Source organism: Macaca thibetana, chromosome 13 (assembly GCF_024542745.1).
Source record: "Macaca thibetana thibetana isolate TM-01 chromosome 13, ASM2454274v1, whole genome shotgun sequence".
NCBI classification, from domain to species: domain Eukaryota; kingdom Metazoa; phylum Chordata; class Mammalia; order Primates; family Cercopithecidae; genus Macaca; species Macaca thibetana.
In genome coordinates this window covers 43,848,769-43,874,135 of record NC_065590.1, presented here as the reverse complement: position 1 = coordinate 43,874,135, position 25,367 = coordinate 43,848,769, and the positions used below count along the sequence as shown (strand labels likewise).

At 37.7% G+C, this 25,367-nt stretch overlaps 1 protein-coding gene across 5 annotated transcripts in view; it reads right to left on the bottom strand.

Annotated features, from left to right (window-relative positions):
• The window catches only part of WDPCP (WD repeat containing planar cell polarity effector), a 487,239-nt gene that overhangs the window by 53,770 nt on the left and 408,102 nt on the right, over nucleotides 1-25,367 (bottom strand). For all 5 annotated transcript variants that reach the window (XM_050753476.1, XM_050753477.1, XM_050753475.1 and 2 more), the window contains one exon: nucleotides 2,471-2,633. In XM_050753476.1, the coding sequence (XP_050609433.1) occupies nucleotides 2,471-2,633 (163 nt within the window). The remainder of the gene's footprint in view (nucleotides 1-2,470; nucleotides 2,634-25,367) is intronic.

The window sequence follows — 25,367 nt, the reverse complement described above, 5'->3', positions numbered from 1 at the left end:
TAAAATTGTTTTTAAAGAAGTATTCAGACGTGGTGGCTCACGCCTGTAATCCCAGCACTTTGAAAGGCCAAGGCAGAAGGATCACTTGAGCCCAGGAGTCTGAGACCTGCCTGGGCAACATGGTGAAACCTTGTTTCTACAAAAAATACAAAAATTAGCCCGGCATGGTGGCACGTGCCTGTAGTTGCAGTTGCTCAGGACACTGAGGTGGGAGAATCACCTGAGCCTGGGAGGTCGAAGCTGCAGTAAGCCATGATCGCACCACTGCACTCCAGCTTGGGTGACAGAGTGACACCCTGCCCCCAAAATAAAATAAATAAATAAATAAAGAGGTAGGACTTCTAGGTAGCTGAAGATAACAGCAGTCGCCTATGTTCTATCTCCCAATACTTCTTTTATGAACAATACAGAACATTATACAAGGAAAAATGAAAGTACATGACAATCATGTTCTTAGCATAACTTGAAGACAGAGAATGTTCAAACTTGAAAATAACTGTAAATAAAATGGAAAAAACAGCAAATGCTAATGCATGATCTCCCTAGCGCCTGATATTCTGGTACATTGAAGCATGAACTACAAGGAAGATGCTATAAAGTACCATGCAATCTGAAGAGGCAGTTTTCAAAAAGGATAGCTTCTCAGGGAAAAGGCAGAAAGAGAGGGGCACTTTTGGCATTTGGGTGTGAAGGAAGAAAGAAGCATAAGGTGGAAAATACCAGGCAAGAGAAAGCCAAAAAATGAGAGGTCATACAATCCCATCAAGAATTTGCGGGCTGGGCGTGGTGGCTCATGCCTGTAATCCTAGCACTTTGGGAGGCCGAGGCAGGTGGATCACCTGAGGTCAGGAGTTTGGGACCAGTCTGGTCAACATGGTGGAACCCTGTCTCTACTAAAAATACAAATAAATAAATAAATTAGCAGGGCACAGTGGTGGGCACCTGTAATCCCAGCTACTATGGAGGGTGAAGCAAGAGAGTCGTGTGAACCAGGGAGGTGGGGGGTTGCAGTGAGCTGAGGTCGTGCCATTGCACTCCAGCCTGGGCAACTAGAGCAAAACTCTGTCTCAAAAAAAAAAAAAAAAGATTTTGTGGAGAGTTTAATTAGCGCCTCTTTGGCTTTCTCATTTCCAGGACCTCCCTGTTGAATTTTTGGCTAGTTTGCCATTCAGTCACTTGCCCTAATCAGACGAGCAGAACTGGCATTTCCTATCAAGTTTGTCACTTTCACTGACAATAGTTTGCTACTTTTATTAGACAATGCTGCTAGGTAGAGTTTTTCCACCCTCAGCTCCAAATCAAGTCAGCTGTTGGTTTTTAAAGCCAGCCCTACCCTGGTAGAACTAGTCTGGGGACGGGCAGGATGATGGAAGCAGCTTCAGGCAAGAAAATAAAAGACTTCTACTTTATTACTAGAAGTTCAGCAATTTTTCATGAATAAATGCTTCTCAATTTGTTGTTTGCCTTTGTTTGATTTCCAACGCCCAGAAATGATGGTTTTTGTCTAGTTTTATATTAGTTTCTTGGGGAGAAGATTTGCCGATATCCAAATAAACTCTTTCATACTTGGAAATCCTCCCCCTCTTTATTTGCTGTTAATGTGTATAGTTTGAGGCATTTTTCTTGAGGGTATTGTAGGTGGGTATATATAATTGATATATACATTTTTTTAAAAAATTTGGCCTCTTTATAATTACTGAAAATAGTCAGGATCCTCAAAAGCAGGAATGTTATACATAAACCAGGGACCAAATCTGACCCACTGCCTATTTTTATAAATAACGTTTTATTGTAACACCCCCATTCCGATTCATTTATATATTGTCTGTAGCCACTTTTTTACTGTAACAGCAGGATTGAGTAGTTGCAAAAGTTTGTGTGACCTGCAAAGCCTAAAATATTTGCTGTCTGGCCCTTTACACAAAAAGCTTGCTGACCCTTGCTTGAGAGAATCATTATCATCATAATTAATATTATCATTATCACTGTAAATAACATTATTACTTTTTAAAAAAATTTCATATTCTTTATCTTTTCAATAACCCCATGTAGCAAACTAGACAGATATCAGATATTTAAACTATCATTTATCAGATTTCAAAAACTAATGGTAAACTTGCATTAAAGAAATATTATATAAATTATAATTCAAACTACATATTCTAAAAGTTAATATTTATTAAAGGCAGTCCAACAATCCTAGAATTTAACAGCAGAATGCAGACAATATTTTATAGTAATTTCATTTTGGCGCAGAATAACATTTATTGTAGCAATATTATTTTTACGTTCACTTCTGCTATTCATTATGCCTGCTCTGAATAACCAAACTCCTGCAAAGACTGAGCCATGAGAAATGCAAATTTTTCTCCTTCACATTTTGAAATATTCTTGCTTTGCTATTAGTTCGCATTTGAACAGGTAATACTAAATACTTTATGGAGCAATTTCGTCAGTCAACATTTCTTACCTGTTAGAAGAGCCATTCAGTATTCTTTGTTGTACAGTATGTCTGTGGGTTGGGCCAGAGGGAGGGAGGTTATCTGGAAATGAGTCTTCCCCTTGAGGTGCTAAAGACAGGCCAATAAAAGCTTCATTTAGCATATCCCCTCTGTCCAAGGGCCCCAGGAATTCTGTTAAAAATGATTAATATATGAGTGAAATACTAAGTACAATTTCTGCTAACTCCCTCATAAGTAAGATTACAGAACAACTTGCACATATCCCAGTGGAACTTTTTTCTTTATTTTGTCAATTTGAAAATCTTGTTGTCCTAGTTCCCTATGACTTCTGTCATTCTTATACTTACTTCGGCAGTTTGATAACAGAATAGTGAATGATTTCAAATATTGATTTTTAAAAATTCATTTATATCTTTCTTATATATAGTGTTTTTAACCAGCTTATTATTTATATATTTTTTGTTTTTGTTAGCCAATTACTGGAATATTTTATCTTGGAATATTGCAAGAAGTGATTTTACTCTTTCACGTATACCACGTAATTTGAAAAGAAAAGGAAAATATTTTACCTAATATTTGCTTTAATTAGCATTTTAAACGTTATAGGGAGATATATACCCCCATATCTTAGAGATGTACAGAGGTGTATAGAGAGATATTGACAACTTTGACAGGACATTGTTTAAAAATATTGTTTGAAACATAACGAAGCTGTGAAAAATATATTTTTTGTAAGAAACATAAACCTTATTAAAAACCAAAAAATAAAAAAAAAACCTCTTAGGACCACCGTGTATGGCAAAACATAATTTTTACCATCTTATACATCTTAAAGCATACAGTTCAATAGTGTTAAGTATATTCACATTGTTGTGAAGCAAATCTCCAGAACTTTGTCTTGTAAAACTGAAACTGCACCCATTGTAGAATTCCCCATTTGCCCCTCTCCCAGTTTGATAACCAACATTTTATTTTCTGTTTATATGAATTTGATAACTTTAGATCTTGTAAAAGTGGTATCATACAGTATTTGTGTTTTTGTCACTGGCTTATTTCACTTAGCATAATGTCCTTAAGGTTTATCCGTGTTGTAGTATGTGACAAGATTTCTTCCTTTTTAAGACTGAGTAGTAAGCTATTGTATGTATATACCATGCTTTGTTTTTCCATTTTCTATTTATTGACATTTGGGTTCCTTCCACCTCCTGGCTATTGTGAATAATGCTGCTATGAACATGGATGTGCAGATATCTCCAAAACCCTGCTATCAGTGCTTTTGGACATATACTCAGAAGGGGGATTGCCATATCATACAGTGAATCTATTTTTAAATTTTTGAGGAAACACCATACTGTTTTCATTGTGGTTCACCATTTTACAATCCTACCAACAGTGCACAAAAATTCTAATTTCTCCAAATCCTTGACAAACTTGTTATTTTCTGGTTTTTTTTTTTTTTTTTTTTTTTTTTTTAAACTAGTCATCCTAATGAATGTGACGTGCTACCTTATGGTTTTGATTTGCATTTCTCTAATAAGTGATACTGAGCATCTTTTTATATGCTTGTTGGTCATTTGTATACCTTCATTGAAGAAATGTAGATTCAAGTCACTTGTCCCTGTTTTCTTTGAGACAGAGTCTCACTCTGTTGCCCCGGCTGGAGTGCAGTATCACAATCATGGCTCACTAAAGTCTTGACCTCTCAGGCTCAAGTGATCCTCCCACCTCAGCCCTTTGAGTAGCTGGAACTACAGGTGTGTGCCACAATGCATGACTCATTTAAAAAAAAACCATTATTGTAGAGAGGGGCTTTCACTAGGTTGCCTAGGCTGGTCTTGAACTCCTGGGCTCAGGCAATCTTCCTGCTTCCTGTGGTGGCTTGTGCCTATAATCCTGCCTCTCAAAGTGCTAGGATTACAGGCATGAGCCGTGGCACCCAGCCCCCTTGCCCATTTTTAATTAGGTTGTTTTTGTTCTTAAGTTGTAGGAACTTGTATGTAGTCTAGATATTAACGATTTGTCAGATTTGCAAATATTTTCTCCCATTCCTCACGCTGTCTGTTCACTTTATTGGTACTTTAATGTGTCCTTTAATGCATAAAAGTTTTTGAGTTGGATTAAACCCCATTTGTAGTCCCATTTGTCTATTTTGCTTTTGTTGCTTTTACTTTTGTTGTCACACACAAGAAATCATTGTCATATCCAATATCATGAAGCTTTTCTCTAATGTTTTCTTCTAGTAGTTTTATACTTCTGTTTCTTATGTTTAGGTCTTTAATTCATTTTGAGTTAATTTCTGTTTATGGTGTAACAAAAGGGTCCAACTTGCTCTTTTGCATGGGGATATTCAGTTTCCCAGCAACGTTTGTTGAAGAGATAGTTCCTGTTGCGTGAATGGTGTTGACATCTGTCAAAAATTGTTTGACCATATGGTTAATGGTTTATATCTGGGCTCTCAATTCTGTTCATTTTTGTTGGTCTGTATGTCTGCGTTTATGCCAGTCCTAATGTTTAGATTACTGTAGCCTTGTAATATGTTTTGAAATCAGAAAGACCTCTTTTTCCTTTTTCAAGATTGTTCTGGCTATTCAGCATCCCTTGTGATTCCATATGAATTTTTAAATGGATTTTTCTATATTTCCAAAGATGCCATTGGGATTTTGATAGGGATTGCACTGAATTGGTAGATTACCTTGGGCAATACTGACATTTTAACAGTATTGGATGTCTTTCAATTTATTTGTGTCTTTAATACCTATCAGCAGTGTTTTCTAGTTTTAAGTCTTTTACCTCCTTGGTTAGGTTTATTCCAAAGTATTTTATTCTTTTTGATGCTATTGTAAATGAAATTGTTTTCTTACTGTCCTTTGCAGATTGCTCATTTTTAGTGTACAGAAATGCAATGGATTTTTGTATGTTGACTTGTATCTTGCAACTTTGCTGAATTCAATTATTCTAAAGTTTTTAAATGGGATCTTTAGGGCTTTCTGCATAGGAGATTAAGACATCTGTAACCAGAGACAATTTCACTTCCTTTCTGATTTTGGTGCCTTTTATTTCACTTGCATAATGCTTTGACTAGGACATTCCAGTACTATGTTAAATAGAAGGGGTGCAGGCATCTTTGTCTTGTTCTTGATCCTAGAGTAAGGGCTTTCCGTTTCCACCATTGAGATTGATGTTAGCTGTGGTCTTTTCATGTATAGCCTTCATTATGTTGCGGTATTAATAGTTTCTTTACATCCTAGTTTGTTGAACATTTTTAGCATGAAAGAACATCAAATTTTGTCAAACGCTATTTTTGTGTATATCAATTGAGATGATTATGTAGTTCTCATCTTTCATTCTGTTAATGTGATTAAAATGATTTTTTTATGTTGAACTATCCTTACTTTACATCAATAAATTTTACTTGATCATGGTATATTATCTTTTTACTATGCCTAAGAATTTGGTTGGCTAGTATTTTGTTAATGACTTTTGCTCCAATATCTATCAAGAATGTTGGTCTGTAGTTTTCTTTGTCTTCATCTGGCTTTATTATTAGGGTAATGCTGGCCTTATATAATGAATTTGGGATTTTCCCTTCTTTTAATTTTTTTGGAAGAGTTTGAGGAGAACAGGTGTTCATTCTTCTTTAAATATTTGCTGAAATATTCTAATGAAGGCATGAGGTCTTGGTCTTTTCTTTGTGTGGAGTGTTGGTTACTGATGCAATCTCTTTAATAGTTGTAAGTCTGTCCAGATTATGTAATTCTTCATTATCCAATCTTGGTTGGCTGTGTGTTTAAAAGATTTTGTCCATTTATGTAAGTTTTCCAGTTTGTTGGCATACGACTGTTTGTATATTCTCTTACAACCCTCTTTATTTTATGTTGTACTGGCTTTAATATCCCCTCTTTCACTCTTGATTTTAGTTATTTGAGTCTTCTCTTTTTTTAAATTAGTATGCCTAATAATTGGTCAGTTTTGTAGATACTTTGGAAAAATCACCTTAAGTTTTGTTGATGATTTTTTTCTATTGCTTTTGTATTCTCTATTTCATTGATCTTTGGTCTAAACTTTATTATTTTCTTCTGTTAGCTTTGGGTTTAGTTTCTTTTTCTTTTTTTCATTTTTTAAGGTACAAAGTTAGGTTGTTAGTTTTCAATCTTTCTTCTTTTTTAATGTAAACATAGCCATAAACTTCTCTATTAGTACTGTTTTCACTGCATCTCACAAGTTTGGGCACTCATATGGCTTGAATGTTCCCTCCAAATCTCATGTTGAGATGTAATACCCAGTGTAGGAGGTGGGACTTTGTATTAGGCTGTTCTTGCATCACTATAAAGAAATACCACACAACCTGAGCAACATGTCAAAACCGCATTTCTACAGAAAGTACAAAAATTACCTAGGCATGGTAGCTCATGCCTATTATTGCAGTTACTCAGGAATTTGAGGCTAGAGAATCGCTTGACCAAGGAAACGGAGGTTGCAGTGAGCTGAGACTGCACCACTGCACTCCAGCCTGGGTGACAGAGTGAGGCCCTGTCTCAGGGGAAAAAAAAAAAAAAAAAGAAATATCAGAGACTGGGTAATTTATAAAGAAAAGGGGTTTAATTGACTCATTGTTCTGCAGGCTGTACATGCATGGTGCTGGCATCTGCTCAGCTTCTGGGGAGGACTCAGGGTGCTTTTCCTCATGGAGGAAGGTGAAATGGAAGGTGACTGGATCATGGGAGCAGATTTCTCATGAATGGTTTAGCACCATCCCCTTGGTGCTATCTTTGCAGTAGTGAGTTCTCATGAGAGCTGGCTATTTAAAAGTGTGTGGCACCTCCCCCTTCTCTTTTTCCTTCTCAAGCCTTCCCTTGCTCTTCCCATTTCACCTTCTGCCATGAGGAAAAGCTCCCTGAGGCCTCCTCAGAAGCTGAGTAGATGCCAGCACTGTGCTTGTAGAGCCTGCAGAACTGTCAATAAAACTTCTTTTCTTTAAAAATTACCCAGTCTTGAGTATTCCTTTATAGCGATCCAAGAATGGCCTAACACAGGAACACTGTGTTTTCATTTTCATTAGTCTCAAGCGGTTTTCTAATTTCCCTTGTGATTTCTTCTTTGACCTGTTGTTTAAGAGTGCATTGCTTAATTTTCATGTATTTGTGGATTTTCCAGTTTTCCTTCTGTTGTTGATGTCTAGTGTCATTTCACTGTAATCAGAGAATATATTTTCTGTGATTGCTGTCTTTTAAAATTTGTTAAGATTTGTTTTGTGGCCTTCATGTGGTCTATTTTGGAGAATGTTCCATGTGCACTTGAAAAGAATGTTTTTTTTTGCAGTTGATGGGTGAGTGTTCTGTATATGTTCTGTTCATTGTATAGACCTGGAGGTCATTATCGTAAGTGAAATAACTCAGAAAACAGAAAGTCAAATACCACATGTTCTCATTTATAAATAGGAGCTAAATACTGTGAACACATGGAAATAGATTGTAATAATAGACACTGGAGTCTCAGAACAGTGGGAGGGTGGTAACTGTTGGTGAAGACCTCTATTACTTTTTTTTGGTATGCATTGAAGGGGTGCAAGTGCAGTTTTGTTACATGGCTGTACCGTGTAGTGGTAAAGTCTGGCTATTTAGTGTATCCACCACCTGAATAATGTACATAGTACTCATTTATTTATTTCTCATCCTTTACCTACCTCCTATAGTACTGAATCTCCAGTGTCTATTATTTCATACTTTATGTCCATGTATACACAATATTTAGCTCTCACTCGTAAGTGAGAACATGTGGTGTTCGACTTTCTGTTTCTGAGTTATTTAACTTAAGACTATAGCCTCCAGTTCCATCAATGTTGCTGCAAAAGATAATTCTGGCTGAGTGGTATTCCATTGCACATATACACTACATTTTCTGTATCCAGTCGTTCACTGATGTAAACATAGGTGATCCCATCTCTTTGCTGTTGTGAATAGTGCAGTGATAAACACATGAGTGTGGGTATCTTTTAGATCTAATTATTTATTTTCCTTTGGGTAGATAGCCAGTAGCGGGATTGCTACCTCAAATGGCAGTTCTATTTTCAGTTCTTTTTTTTTTTTTTTTTAAATTTATTTATTATTATTATACTTTAAGTTGTAGGGTACATGTGCATAACGTGCAGGTTTGTTACATATTAATATACTTGTGCCATGTTGGTGTGCTGCACCCATCAACTTGTCATTTACATCAGGTATAACTCCCAATGCAATCCCTCCCCCACCCCCTCCCCATGACAGGCCCCTGTGTGTGATGTTCCCCTTCCTGAGTCCAAGTGATCTCATTGTTCAGTTCCCACCTATGAGTGAGAACATGCGGTGTTTGGTTTTCTGTTCTTGTGACAGATTGCTAAGAATGATGGTTTCCAGCTGCATCCATGTCCCTACAAAGGACACAAACTCATCCTTTTTGATGGCTGCATAGTATTCCATGGTGTATGTGTGCCACATTTTCTTAATCCAATCTGTCACTGATGGACATTTGGGTTGATTCCAAGTCTTTGCTATTGTGAATAGTGCTGCAATAAACATACGAGTGCATGTGTCTTTATAGCAGCATAATTTATAATCCTTTGGGTATATACCCAGTAATGGGATGGCTGGGTCATATGGTACATCTAGTTCTAGATCCTTGAGGAATCGCCATACTGTTTTCCATAATGGTTGAACTAGTTTACAATCCCACCAACAGTGTAAAAGTGTTCCTATTTCTCCACATCCTCTCCAGCACCTGTTGTTTCCTGACTTTTTAATGATCGCCATTCTGACTGGTGTGAGATGGTATCTCATTGTGGTTTTGATTTGCATTTCTCTGATGGCCAGTGATGATGAGCATTTTTTCATGTGTCTGTTGGCTGTATGAATGTCTTCTTTTGAGAAATGTCTGTTCATATCCTTTGCCCACTTTTTGATGGGGTTGTTTGTTTTTTTCTTGTAAATTTGTTTGAGTTCTTTGTAGGTTCTGGATATTAGCCCTTTGTCAGATGAGTAGATTGCAAACATTTTCTCCCATTCTGTAGGTTGCCTGTTCACTCTGATGGTAGTTTCTTTTGCTGTGCAGAAGCTCTTTAGTTTAATTAGATCCCATTTGTCAATTTTGGCTTTTGCTGCCGTTGCTTTTGGTGTTTTAGACATGAAGTCTTTGCCCATGCCTATGTCCTGAATGGTACTACCTAGGTTTTCCTCTAGGATTTTTATGGTATTAGGGCTAACATTTAAGTCTCTAATCCATCTTGAATTAATTTTCGTATAAGGAGTAAGGAAAGGATCCAGTTTCAGCTTTCTACTTATGGCTAGCCAATTTTCCCAGCACCATTTATTAAATAGGGAATCCTTTCCCCATTTCTTGTTTCTCTCAGGTTTGTCAAAGATCAGATGGCTGTAGATGTGTGGTATTATTTCTGAGGACTCTGTTCTGTTCCATTGGTCTATATCTCTGTTTTGGTACCAGTACCATGCTGTTTTGGTTACTGTAGCCTTGTAGTATAGTTTGAAGTCAGGTAGCGTGATGCCTCCAGCTTTGTTCTTTTGACTTAGGATTGTCTTGGAGATGCGGGCTCTTTTTTGGTTCCATATGAACTTTAAAGCAGTTTTTTCCAATTCTGTGAAGAAACTCATTGGTAGCTTGATGGGGATGGCATTGAATCTATAAATTACCTTGGGCAGTATGGCCATTTTCACGATATTGATTCTTCCTATCCATGAGCATGGTATGTTCTTCCATTTGTTTGTGTCCTCTTTTATTTCACTGAGCAGTGGTTTGTAGTTCTCCTTGAAGAGGTCCTTTACATCCCTTGTCAGTTGGATTCCTAGGTATTTTATTCTCTTTGAAGCAATTGTGAATGGAAGTTCATTCCTGATTTGGCTCTCTGTTTGTCTGTTACTGGTGTATAAGAATGCTTGTGATTTTTGCACATTAATTTTGTATCCTGAGACTTTGCTGAAGTTGCTTATCAGCTTAAGGAGATTTTGGGCTGAGACAATGGGGTTTTCTAAATATACAATCATGTCATCTGCAAACAGGGACAGTTTGACTTCTTCTTTTCCTAACTGAATACCCTTGATTTCTTTCCCTTGCCTAATTGCCCTAGCCAGAACTTCCAACACTATGTTGAATAGGAGTGTTGAGAGAGGGCATCCCTGTCTTGTGCCAGTTTTCAAAGGGAATTTTTCCAGTTTTTGCCCATTCAGTATGATATTGGCTGTGGGTTTGTCATAAATAGCTCTTATTATTTTGAGGTACGTTCCATCAATACCGAATTTATTGAGCGTTTTTAGCATGAAGGGCTGTTGAATTTTGTCAAAAGCCTTTTCTGCATCTATTGAGATAATCATGTGGTTCTTGTCTTTGGTTCTGTTTATATGCTGGATTATGTTTATTGATTTGCGAATGTTGAACCAGCCTTGCATCCCAGGGATGAAGCCCACTTGATCATGGTGGATAAGCTTTTTGATGTGTTGCTGAATCCGGTTTGCCAGTATTTTATTGAGGATTTTTGCATCGATGTTCATCAGGGATATTGGTCTAAAATTCTCTTTTTTGTTGTGTCTCTGCCAGGCTTTGGTATCAGGATGATGTTGGCCTCATAAAATGAGTTAGGGAGGATTCCCTCTTTTTCTATTGATTGGAATAGTTTCAGAAGAAATGGTACCAACTCCTCCTTGTACCTCTGGTAGAATTCAGCTGTGAATCCATCTGGTCCTGGACTTTTTTTGGTTGGTAGGCTATTAATTATTGCCTCAATTTCAGAGCCTGCTATTGGTCTATTCAGGGATTCAACTTCTTCCTGGTTTAGTCTTGGAAGAGTGTAAGTGTCCAGGAAATTATCCATTTCTTCCAGATTTTCCAGTTTATTTGCGTAGAGGTGTTTATAGTATTCTCTGATGGTAGTTTGTATTTCTGTGGGGTCGGTGGTGATATACCCTTTATCATTTTTAATTGCGTCGATTTGATTCTTCTCTCTTTTCTTCTTTATTAGTCTTGCTAGTGGTCTGTCAATTTTGTTGATCTTTTCAAAAAACCAACTCCTGGATTCATTGATTTTTTGGAGAGTTTTTTGTGTCTCTATCTCCTTCAGTTCTGCTCTGATCTTAGTTATTTCTAGCCTTCTGCTAGCTTTTGAATGTGTTTGCTCTTGCTTCTCTAGTTCTTTTAATTGCAATGTTAGAGTGTCAATTTTAGATCTTTCCTGCTTTCTCTTGTGGGCATTTAGTGCTATAAATTTCCCTCTACACACTGCTTTAAATGTGTCCCAGAGATTCTGGTATGTTGTATCTTTGTTCTCATTGGTTTCAAAGAACATCTTTATTTCTGCCTTCATTTTGTTATGTACCCAGTAGTCATTCAGGAGCAGGTTGTTCAGTTTCCATGTAGTTGAGCGGTTTTGATTGAGTTTCTTAGTCCTGAGTTCTAGTTTGATTGCATTGTGGTCTGAGAGACAGTTTGTTATAATTTCTGTTCTTGTACATTTGCTGAGGAGTGCTTTACTTCCAATTACTTGGTCGATTTTGGAGTAAGTACAATGTGGTGCTGAGAGGAATGTATATTCTGTTGATTTGGGGTGGAGAGTTCTATAGATGTCTATTAGGTCTGCTTGCTGCAGAGATGAGTTCAATTCCTGGATATCCTTGTTAACTTTCTGTCTCGTTGATCTGTCTAATGTTGACAGTGGAGTGTTGAAGTCTCCCATTATTATTGTATGGGAGTCTAAGTCTCTTTGTAAGTCTCTAAGGACTTGCTTTATGAATCTGGGTGCTCCTGTATTGGGTGCATATATATTTAGGATAGTTAGCTCTTCCTGTTGAATTGATCCCTTTACCATTATGTAATGGCCTTCTTTGTCTCTTTTGATCTTTGATGGTTTAAAGTCTGTTTTATCAGAGACTAGTATTGCAACCCCCGCTTTTTTTTGTTCTCCATTTGCTTGGTAAATCTTCCTCCATCCCTTTATTTTGAGCCTATGTATGTCTCTGCGTGTGAGATGGGGTCTCCTGAATACAGCAGACTGATGGGTCTTGACTCTTTATCCAGTTTGCCAGTCTGTGTCTTTTAATTGGAGCATTTAGTCCATTTACATTTAAGGTTAAGATTGTTATGTGTGAACTTGATCCTGCCATTATGACATTAACTGGTTATTTTGCTCGTTAGTTGATGCAGTTTCTTCCTAGCCTCAATGGTCTTTACATTTTGGCATGTTTTTGCAATGGCTGGTACCGGTTGTTCCTTTCCATGTTTAGTGCTTCCTTCAGGGTCTCTTGTAAGGCAGGCCTGGTGGTGACAAAATCTCTAAGCATTTGCTTATCTGTAAAGGATTTTATTTCTCCTTCACTTATGAAACTTAGTTTGGCTGGATATGAAATTCTGGGTTGAAAATTCTTTAAGAATGTTGAATATTGGCCCCCACTCTCTTCTGGCTTGGAGAGTTTCTGCCGAGAGATCTGCTGTTAGTCTGATGGGCTTCCCTTTGTGGGTAACCCGACCTTTCTCTCTGGCTGCCCTTAAGATTTTTTCCTTCATTTCAACTTTGGTGAATCTGGCAATTATGTGTCTTGGAGTTGCTCTTCTTGAGGAGTATCTTTGTGGCGTTCTCTGTATTTCCTGGATTTGAATGTTGGCCTGCCCTACTAGGTTGGGGAAGTTCTCCTGGATGATATCCTGAAGAGTGTTTTCCAACTTGGTTCCGTTGTCCCCCTCACTTTCAGGCACCCCAATCAGACGTAGATTTGGTCTTTTTACATAATCCCATACTTTTTGCAGGCTTTGTTCATTTCTTTTTCTTCTTTTTTCTTTTGGTTTCTCTTCTCGCTTCATTTCATTCATTTGATCCTCAATCGCAGATACTCTTTCTTCCAGTTGATCGAGTCGGTTACTGAAGCTTGTGCATTTGTCACGTATTTCTCGTGTCATGGTTTTCATCTCTTTCATTTCGTTTATGACCTTCTCTGCATTAATTACTCTAGCCATCAATTCTTCCACTTTTTTTTCAAGATTTTTAGTTTCTTTGCGCTGGGTACGTAATTCCTCCTTTAGCTCTGAGAAATTTGATGGACTGAAGCCTTCTTCTCTCATCTCGTCAAAGTCATTCTCCGTCCAGCTTTGATCCGTTGCTGGCGATGAGCTGCGCTCCTTTGCCGGGGGAGATGCGCTCTTATTTTTTGAATTTCCAGCTTTTCTGCCCTGCTTTTTCCCCATCTTTGTGGTTTTATCTGCCTCTGGTCTTTGATGATGGTGATGTACTGATGGGGTTTTGGTGTAGGTGTCCTTCCTGTTTGATAGTTTTCCTTCTAACAGTCAGGACCCTCAGCTGTAGGTCTGTTGGAGATTGCTTGAGGTCCACTCCAGACCCTGTTTGCCTGGGTATCAGCAGCAGAGGCTGCAGAAGATAGAATATTTCTGAACAGCGAGTGTACCTGTCTGATTCTTGCTTTGGAAGTTTCCTCTCAGGGGTGTACTCCACCCTGTGAGGTGTGGGGTGTCAGACTGCCCCTAGTGGGGGATGTCTCCCAGTTAGGCTACTCAGGGGTCAGGGACCCACTTGAGCAGGGAGTCTGTCCCTTCTCAGATCTCAACCTCCGTGTTGGGAGATCCACTGCTCTCTTCAAAGCTGTCAGACAGAGTCGTTTGCGTCTGCAGAGGTTTCGGCTGTGTTTGTTATTGCCCTGTCCCCAGAGGTGGAGTCTACAGAGACAGGCAGGTTTCCTTGAGCTGCTGTGAGCTCCACCCAGTTCGAGCTTCCCAGCAGCTTTGTTTACCTACTTAAGCCTCAGCAATGGCGGGCGCCCCTCCCCCAGCCTCGCTGCTGCGTTGCCGGTAGATCACAGACTGCTGTGCTAGCAATGAGGGAGGCTCCGTGGGTGTGGGACCCTCCTGGCCAGGTGTGGGATATGATCTCCTGGTGTGCCTGTTTGCTTAAAGCGCAGTATTGGGGTGGGAGTTACCCGATTTTCCAGGTGTTGTGTGTCTCAGTTCCCCTGGCTAGGAAAAGGGATTCCCTTCCCCCTTGCGCTTCCCAGGTGAGGCAATGCCTCGCCCTGCTTCAGCTCTCGCTGGTCGGGCTGCAGCAGCTGACCAGCACCGATCGTCCGGCACTCCCCAGTGAGATGAACCCAGTACCTCAGTTGAAAATGCAGAAATCACCGGTCTTCTGTGTCTCTCGCGCTGGTAGTTGGAGACTGGAGCTGTTCCTATTTGGCCATCTTGCTCCGGCCCCCCTATTTTCAGTTCTATGAGAAATCTCCATATGATTTTTCATACAGGTTATACTAATTTACATTCCCACTAACAGTGTGTAAGTGTTCCATTTTCTCTGCATCCTTACCAACATCTGTTATTTTTTGAATTTTTAGTAATAGCTATTATGACTTCTGTGAAATATGTCATTGTGGTTTTAATTTGCATTTCTCTGATGGTTAGTGATGTTAAGCGTTTTTTCATATGCAGGTTAGACATTTGTATATTTTCTTTTGAAAAAATGTTCATGTTCTTTGCCCATTCGGTAGTGTAGGAGGTGGGTAAAGGATGAGGAGATATTTATGTTCTTTGATTTGTTTATGTCGTTGTTGAGTTGTTTGAGTTCGTTGTATATTAGTCCCTTGTTGTATCCATAGTTTGTAAATGTTTTCTCCCATTCTGCATGTTGTCTGTTGTCTTATTTCTTTTGCTTTGCAGAAGCTCTTTGGTTTAATTAAGTCCCATTTGTCTATTTGTGTTTTTGTTGCATTTGCTTTTGAGGCCTTAGTCATAAATTGTTCATCTAGGCCAATGTCCAGAGGAGTTTTCCCTAGGTTTTCTTCTAGTATTTTTATAGTTTCAAGTCTTACATTTAAGCCTTTAATTGATCTTGAGTTGGCTTATAGATGGTAAGAGACAGAAGTCCAGTTTCATTCTTCCGCACAGATAATCCAGTTTTCCTGGCACCACTTATTGTAAAGGATGTCCTTCCTTCAGGTATGTTTGTGTTGATATTGTCAAAGATCAGTTGACTATAGGTATGTGGCTTTATTTCTGAGTTCTCTATTGTGTTACATTGATCTATGTGTCTGTTTTTATACAAGTACCATGCTGTTTTGGTTACTATAGCCTCGTAGTATAATTTGAAGTCAGGTAATGTGATGCCTCCAGCTTTGTTCTTTCTGCTTACAATTGCTTTGGATATTTAGGCTCTTTTTTCATTCCATATGAATTTTAGGATTATTTTTTCTAATTCTGTGAAAAATTACATTTTAAAAATAGGAATTATATTCAATCTGTACATCTGTATGGTTGTTTTAATGATATTGATTTTTCTGATCCATGAACATGGGAAGTTTTTCCATTTGTGTCATGTATGATTTCTATCATCAGTGTTTTGGAGTTTTCCTTGTAAAGATCTTTTACCCCCTTGTTTAAAATATATTCCTAAATATTTTACTTTTTTTTGTAGCTATTGTACTTCTTGATTTGGTTCTCAGTTTGTTGTTCATGTATAGAAATGACAGATTTTTGTACACTGATTTCATTCTGAAACTTTACAGAATATATGAAATCTAGGAGTCTTTGGGATTTTCTAGGTATAAGATCATATCATGAGCAAACAGAGATAAGCTGACTTCATCTTTTCCAAATTGGGATGCCTTTTATTTCTTCTCTTGCCTGATTGCTCTGGCTTGGGCTTCTAGTATGTTGAACAGGAGTGGTGAAAGTGGTCATCAATGTCTTGTTCCAGTTCTTCGGGAGACTGCTTTCAAATTTTCCCTGTTTTGTATAATGTTTTCTGTGGTCTTATCATATATTGCTTTTATTACTTTGCAGTATGTTCCTTTTATGCCTAGTTTGTTGAGGATTTTATCACCAAAGGATCCTTAATTTTATCAAATGCTTTTTCTGTATCTATTGAGATATTTATATAGTTTGTTTTTAATTCTCCTCATATAATGAATCAAATTTATTTACTTGAGTATGTTGAACTACACTTGGCATCTTTGGAATAAAACCATTTGATTGTGGTGTATTATATTTTTGATGTGCTGTTGTATTGGGTTTGCTAGTACTTTGTTGCAAATTTTTGCATCTGTGTTCATCAGAGATTTTGGTCTATAGTTTTCATTTTTTATTGTGTGCTAGTCTGGCTTTAGTATCAGAATAATACTGGTTCTGTACAATGAGTCAGGGAGGCTTCCCTCATTGAAGTTTTGGAAGCGTTTTCAGGGGGCATTGGCACCAGTTCTTTGTAGATTTGGTAGAATTTGTCTGTGAATCCATTTGCCCCTGGACTTTTTTTTCCCCCCCTTAGGAGACTTTTTTTATTACTGATTAAGTGTCACTACTTGTTACTGGTTTGCTTAGGATTTCTATGTGTTCAATCTCGGGTGGTTTTATGTTTCCAGGAATTTATATGTCTTCTAGGTTTTCTAGTTTGTGAGTGCAGAGATGTTCATTGTAGTCTTTGATGATCACTTGTATTTCTGTGGTATCAGTTCTAATGTCTTCTTTTAAATTTCTGATTGTTTATTGGATCTTCTGTCTTCTTTTCTTGATTAGTCTAGCTAGCAGTTTGTCAACTTCATTTTATCAAAGAACAAACTTTCTGTTTCTTTGATCCTTTATAATGTTCTTTTGTTCACAATTTCATTTAGTTCTTCCCTGATTTGTTTTCTGTTAGCTTTGGGTTTTCTTTGTTCTTTTTTTTTCTACTTTCTTGAGGTGTGATGTTAGGTTGTTAATTTGATTTTTCTATTCTTTGGATGTAAGCATTTAATGTTATAAACTTCCCTCTTAGCACTGCTTTTGCTGTATCCCAGAGGTTTTGGTATGTTGTTTCCATTATCATTCATTTCTAAAAATTTTTAAATTTCCATCTTAATTTTGTCATTTACCCAAAGACTGTTAAGGAATATGTTGTCCAATTTCCATGTGTTGTATAGTTTCAGCAGTTCCTCCTGGTATTGATTTATAGTTTTACTTTTCTGTGGTCTGAGAAAATACTTGGTATGATTTCAATTTTTAAAAATTTATTGAGATTTGTTTTGTGACCTAATGTATGGTCTATGTTTGAGAATGCTGCATGCACTAATGAGAAGAATCTATATTCTGCTGTTGTTCGGTAGAATGTTCTATAAATGTCTGTTAGGTATATTTGGTCTCAAGATCAATTTAAGCCCAGTGTTTCCTTGTTGTTTTTCTGTCTCAATGATCTGTGAACTGCTGTGAGTGCAGTGTTGAAGTCTCCCACCATTATTATATTGCTATCTCTTTATGTCCAGTAATATTTGTTTTGTGACTCTGACTGTTCCAGTGTTTTGTGTGTATATATTCAGGATTTTTATATCCTCTCGTTGAATTGATTCCTTTATCATTATATAATGACTGACTTTGTCTTTTTTTTACTTTTGTTGATTCAAAGTCTGTTTTATCTGATACAAGCATAGATACTCCTGCTCACTTTTAGTTTCTGTTTGTGTGGGAGATCTGTTTCTAGCCCTTTACCTTCAGGCTATAAGAATCTTTACCAATATGGGGGGTTTCTTATAGTTCTTATGAAAATATGGTTCATATTTTAAAAACCTATCTGCCAATCTATACCTTTAAATGAAGCATTTTATCTATTTATGTACAGTGTTCATAGTTATATGTGAGGTTTGTTTCTGTCATAATGTTATCAAATTGCTTTGTACGTTATATGCATCTTTTTCCCCCCCTTTGTTTGTCTTTGTGGTTTGGTGGAGTTCTGTCCTGTTGTAATTTGATTTCTTTCTCTTCCTCCTTTGTGTAACTGTTTTCATAAGACCTGTGAGTTTTATACTTTTGTGTATTTTTATGATGGCAAACATTGACCATTTTGTTCCATGTTTAGAACTCCTTTGAATATTTTTATAGGGTTCGTCTAGTGGTGATACATTCCCTCAGTGTTTGAAAAATACCTTATTTCTCCTTTAGTTATGAAACTTATTTTAGCAGAATGCAAAATTTGTGGTTGATAATTTTTTTTTTTCATTTAAGCACGTTGAAAATAGAATCCCAATCTCTTACTGGCTTATAAAGTTTCCACTGAGAAGTCCACTGTTAGTCTGATGGAGTTTCCTTTACAGGTGACTAGATTATTTTCTCTTGCTGATTTTAGGATTTCTTCCTTTATATTGATTTTAGACAATTTAATGACTATATGTTGCGGTGAAATCCATCTGGCAGTGTGTTCTCTTAGTATTCATTTGGCCCCTAGTATTTGCATGTCCAAATCTCTTATAAAACTAGGGAAATTTTCATCCATTATTTCCTTAAATGATTTTCAAAACTATGTTTTTCCTTCTCCCTCAGGAACACCAATGATTCATAAGTTTAGATTCTTTATATAATTCCATGCTTCTCAAAATGTTCATTCTAATTTATTTTTTTCTTTATCTTTGTCTAACTAGATAATTCAAAGCACTTGTCTTCAAATTTTGAGATTCTGTCTTCTGCTTTATCTAGTCAGTTATTGACCCTTTCAGCTGTATTTTGTAATTCCTTCAGTGAATTTTTCATTTCCAAAAGTTATGTTTGTTCATTTTTAGTTAAGAAAAAATTGGTAAAGTTCTCTGTGATAAATTTCTCATGTATATCCAGAATTAATTTTCTGATTTCTTTCTATTGGTGTTCAGATTTCTTTTGGATCTCATTGAGCTTCTATAAAATCAATATTTTGAATTCTTTATCTGGCATTTCAGAAATTTCCTTTTGGTCAGCATCCATTGCTAGAGAGTTAGTGTAATCCTTTGAGGGGTGTCATAACCCCCTGACTTTTCATGCTTCCAGTATTATGCAGATTTTTTTCTCATTTGGAGAAATAGTCACTTATTATTATTGAATTACCTGGATTTGGACAGGATGTCCCCCCCCCCCCCACACCAAGTCCCTGAGGATGAGACTGCAATATATGTTGTGCAGGGCTGTTTGGCTTTGCTACCAGGTGCATTCAGTGGCAAAGACTATGTATGAATTCCTTGGTTGTAAATTACCATCATGTGGTGGCTTTTTCAAATGCTGGTTGTAGTAGTGGTATACCAGGCAGGTGAGTAGGCTCATGACCTCCTGTGAAGCAAGGGTTATAGGTCACAAGGAGCTTATCTCATTCCTAAGTGCTGTGGGCTTGTGTTACCAGATTTTGTCCTGTGTTGTGCAGGTTGACCTCCAGGCCAGTCAGTGGCACTTGTAGGTAAGAGCTGGCTGTGGTGGTAGTAGTAAAGTTCATGCTTGATCTTTGTTTACCAAGAGAAACTCTCCAATGTCCCAGGCAATGGGCTGGATTGTGGAATGCTCAGTGGTTTGGGTTTTATCCTCAGCCTCAGAGAGCATGTGAAGCTGAGCAGAGCTGGACCAGGCACCCTGCACTTGCACTGGTCCCGCCCACCGCCCCCCCCCCACCCCGAATAGTGAATGCAAGCACTATCTCTGAGGAGAATTTAGGGAGCAGTCACCAAATGCCTGGATATATGCTAATAAAGGGTAGAAACACTGCTGCTACACCAAGTTCCTCACATGTGAAGAGCAGGGCAGCCAAAGCTCCTAGACCAGGTGAGCTGGTGTGGGAATCTGCTTCCCTCTCACTCCTCAGAACCAATGGAGTTGAATCCCACCCTGGCATGAGCTAGGGCACTTAGGAAAGTCAATGCAGATTGGCTTTAGATCGCAGTGCCATCCCTGTCCACAAATCTTGCCACTTGGGGAAAACCATGGCTGTCTAACAAATCTCCTCTCTCTCTGGTTCCACAAAGGGGGAAAGTCCAATTTCAGAACCCATGGCTTGAATGCACTCCACAATCACCACTCAGTTCTGGATGTGGGGGTCCTTCCCCAACTCCAGTCCCAGCACTCCATTCTCCAGCCCAAGAATCTCTAATACCCATGGGTACTGCTGCTAAGTTACTGAATCCTGCCCAGTGAGCCAGGATTGAAAAGGGCATCCTCCTGTTAGATCCCAGGTCTGGGAAAATGTCTGGAGCATTTCCCAGTATTTTTCTTTCTCACTCTACTGGCCGCTCGCCATGTTAGCCCCAGGGCTTAGAAGGGCCGAGGTAGTTTCCCATGGCGTGGGTGGCATGGTTTCTCAGAGGAAAGGTAGATCACAGAGGTACACTTTTGGCTCCTCTACCATATCGGGGGCTTCACTCACAGTTCTCAGCCAGATGCTGCTACTCAGGGTGCCTTCTCACCTTTTCTTTTTTGGGATTTGAATTTCTGTGCTGCTTCTTGAATAAAAGAGCACTATGTGACTATACACTATTTTTTTTTTTTTTTTTTTGCTTCCAAATAGGTGAAGCATGCTAGAAAAGTCTCTGATCTGCCACCTTGGGGAAAAAAAAGAGAAGTCCTTTATTTCTTTATTGATCTTATCTTATATCTGGTGGTCCTATCCATTACTAAAATCTCCTACTATTACTGTGTTGATATGTATTTATCCCTTCAATTCTGTCAATGTTTGCTTCACATATTTAAGAGCTCTGATATTTAGTGCATAAATATTTATAATTACTATATCATCCTGGTGAATTGACCCTTTAATCATTATATAGTATCCTTCTTAGTCTCTTGTGACAGTTTTTCACTTAAAGTCTATTTTGCCTCATATTAGTATAGATATCCCTGCTCTCTTTTGGTTATTGTCTGCATTGAATATCTTTTTTCATCCTTCACGTTTAGCCTTTATGTGTTATTAGATCTAAACGGCTTCTATGCAGCATACCACTGGATCCTATTTTTATTTTTTTTATCCACTTAGCCAATATGTCTTTGGCAGAGGAGTTTAATTTCCTCACTTTAAAGTAATTACTGATATGGAAAGATTTTCTATTGCCATTTTGTTACCTGTTTCCTGTATATCTTGTGGCTTTTTGGACCCTCATTCTTCCCTTACTGTCTGTCTTTGACTCCCTTCTCATTTCCTTTTGTGTGCATTGTATGGATATTTTCTTGTGTTTACCACTGCAATTGCAGAAAGTATCTTAAAGTTATAACAAATCTATTTTAGGCTAATAAGAACTTAATTTCAATTGCATACACAAATTCTCCTTTACAGCCACCATTTCCCCCCTTATGTTATTGTCATAAATTACCTATTGTATATATTGTGTATCAATTAACATAGATTTATAATTTTGTGTGTCTGTGATTTACTTGGTTAGACTTGTATATACAAGAATTAAAAGTGGATTTATGCACCAGAATTACAATATAGGATTCCATATTTATTTAAATGTTTATCATTACTGGAGAACTTTATAATTTCATATTACTATGTTGGTGCCTACCATCCTTTGTTTAATTTGAAGGACTCTCTTTAGTATTTATTGTCTAGTAATATTGACTAAACAGCTTTTGTTTATCTGGAAAGGTCTTAATTTCTTCTTCATTTCTGAAGGACAGTTTTGCTGGATACAGTATTCTTGATTTTTTTTTTCTTTTAGCACCTTAATCATTCCATTTCTTTTTAGCTTCAAGGTTTCTATTGAGAAATCTGCTGATAATCTTGGTTGGCTCACTTATATGTGATGAGTTGTTTTTCTCTGGCTGCTTTCAAGATTCTTTGACTCATAACAATTTGATTATAACATGTCTTGGTATGGGTCTCTTCAGGTTTATCACAGTTGGAGTTCATTGAGTTCTTGAGTTTGTAGGTCCATTTCTTTTATCAGCCTTGGGAAGTTTGTTGCCACTTTTTGTTCATATAAGCTCTTTGTCCCTTTCTCTTTCTCTCCTCCTTTTGAGACTCCCATATGACATATATTATTCTGCTCAGGTTCTGTTAATTTATCTTCATTTTTTTTCTTTTTTCTTCTCAGTCTCAATAATTTCAAATGTGTTAACTTCAAGAACACTGATTCTTCTGCTTAAGTCCACTGATTCTTCTGCTTGCTTAAGTCTACTGTTGAACCCCTCTAGTGAATTATTTAGTTCACTTGTATTTTTCAGGTCCATAGTTTGTTTTTGTTTTTTCAAGCGACAGGGTCTTGCTATGTTGCCCAGGCTAGTCTTGAACTCCTGGACTCAAGCAATCCTCCCTCCTCAGCCTCCCAAAGTGTTAGGATTAGAGGCTTGAGGCATCATGCCTGGCTTTATAATCTTTTGAAAATAGTTCCTCTTTGTTGATATTCTTATTTTGTTCATGCATTGTTTTCCTGATTTCTGTGTAGTTCTGTGTTCTCTTGAAGGTCTTGATCATCTTTATGAGAGTTATTATACATTTTTTTTAGGAAGCTTATAGATCTGCATTTCTTTAAGGCAAATTTCTGGAGCTTAATTTTGTTCCTTTGTTCCGGCCATGGTCCCATTTCTTTGTATGCCTTGTGGTCTTTTGTTGGGATTTGAGCATTTGAAGAAACAGCCAACTTTCTCAATCTTTATGATGAACTACTTTTATTTGGGGGAAAACTGTGACCAGTCAGTCTGGCTAGAGGTTCTGAGACCTCTCAGATTTTTCCTGGGGATGCATTTTCTTTGGGGTTGTATGTTTACGTTTAGTATATCTGGGTGCTTCTGTCTTCCTTTCTTGTATCTTCGCGGGAGCTGTTTCTGTTTTAGTCCTCTGCCCTTAATCTCCTGCTCCCCCTAGAGCCTGGCTGCAGAACTGCAGAGTCTCTGCTGTCTAACATGCTAAGGCATTAACCTCTGTTTTCAGTGGCCTCTAATCTTGTATCCACACTATGCAACTGCCATTCTCATCAGTTCCCTGAGCAAAGTAATGCAGCCCGCAAGGCAGTTAGCATGCTGGACTTAAGTTTCACTCTATTTCTTCTGTTCCAAGGGAGGGGTCAGGCAAGCAAAATACAATGAACTCTCTTACCCTCTCAGGCACCATCCATTCTCTTGTTTTTGCACTTGCATGAGTCCTGTAGTCCATTAACTAATTTCTAGGTTTATCACAAAGCTATTTTTATGTATATGTTGCAGATAATTTGTCTCCATAGAAAAACGAGGGTCTGGAGCTTCCTAATCTGCCATCTTGCTAATGTCATTTCTGTATATTATTTCCACAGTGTGTATATAGATCTACATAGATATATATATTTGAAAACTGTAGCAGATAAGGACTAAATGCTTTTTCCTTGACAGACAAAACATTATATTTATCCTCACCTTGAGTCCTTTTCCCAATCCTTACTGTTATTGAATTTCTTTTTATATTCCATTAGAAAATACATATAGCATATGGACTCTCTCCTCCCAAAACTTTCTGTAATACATTCTGCTTGGATATGCTAGTACTATTTTAAGGATGAAAAGTGTAGTAGGTCCTTCTATTAACATACTTATTTTCCAGAATATCATTACATGGACCAATTGTACTCCTTGCTATTCATTAAGATAAAATGAAAATGTATCTCTACCAGTAAATGGAGTTCTTAGATGGTTTCATTTTCAAATGTGAAAATTAGGTTTGATTGTTCATTCTTAAAAGCAAACATTTATTGAAGGTCTATTCTGTGCAGATATCTTTACTGATTGGGGGATATAAAGACGAAGAGGACATAATTCCATCCTTAATGAGCTTCCAGTGTGATAGCAGGGTGGGGAGAGGGGGCAGAAAAAAATAAACAAATAGTGACAACATAGAAGTAGAGAAGAGTCCAGGTGCTGTGACTCATGCCCGTAATCCCAGAAATTTGGGAGGCTGAGGCGGGCAGATTGCTTGAGCCAAGCAGTTCAAGACCAGCCTGGGCAACATGGCAAAACTCCATCTCTTAAAAAAAAAAGAAATACAAAAATTAGCTAGGCATGGTGGCACACACATGTACTCCCAGCTACGTGGGGGGCTGAGTGGGAGAAGCACCTGACCTGGGGAGGTTGAGGCTGTTGAGGCTGCAATGAGCCGTGATCATGCCACTGCACTCCAGCCTGGGTGACAGAGTGAGACCTTATCTCAAAAAAAAAAAAAAAAAAAAAAAAAAAAAAGTAGAGGAGAAAAGTTTTTGGAAGATGCTAAAGGACATATTTTGGGTCCTTTATATTTGTAAACATGTTTAAATTGCGTTTTCCTGAATATAAAATGAAAGTAAGATCCATAGTGGCAGCCATTTAATATGGTTATAACTTTGAGAAAGGACAACAAGAGTTAGAAAAAAAATTTATATTAACTATTTTAAATCTGATAGGCTTAGATTATAGTTATAATATGTGATTATATTTTTGAAATATAATATTGAGTGTACTCAATTCCAGGAAAGGTTCTAGATGTGATTAGTACTTTGGCACCACCTACTAAACAAAGCTTAATGTCTTAAAGTAATAAACTACAAAGAGACAGAATTTTGGTGGGGGTGGGATACAGGATGGTATAGGGAGTGGTTATAGCCTGAGTGACCTATTACTTTATAATCACTGTGTTCAGTTTGTGGAAAGGTTAAGGGTTTGGTCTGAAAGACCCTGAATTGGGTAAATTTGAATTATTGCTAGGAAGCATGAATTACCTAGAATTTTGCTTTGACTTTCTAGAACGCAGATTTTTAAACTGGGAGTCCATGTGCCAAATTCAGTTTACAGATGTTTGATCTACAATATTTAACAACTATTTTGAATTATTTACCAACACTTAAAAGTTGGCATATTTAGGTGAGCTTTCATTCTGTTTTGTGCAATGGAAGCTACCCTAATTCATTAAAACATGGAGAGATTTAGCATAAAAATCCAGCGTTCCGGCTTTTTGAAAAGTCAGGAGATTTTGCAGTGCTTGGCCTCCATTTCCTAAGAGCCACAGTCTCCTTAATCAGAATGGCTACTGCCCACTTTAGTGGGGGCAGGCACACTCCACTTCATCCCAGTCCCCATTAAACTCTATTATTTCTGTGACATTAAGGCTGAATATCTGTTCTACTTATCAGGCTTATACTTCTAAAGGCATCAAACTACAGATCACATGGGCCAAATGCAGCCCTA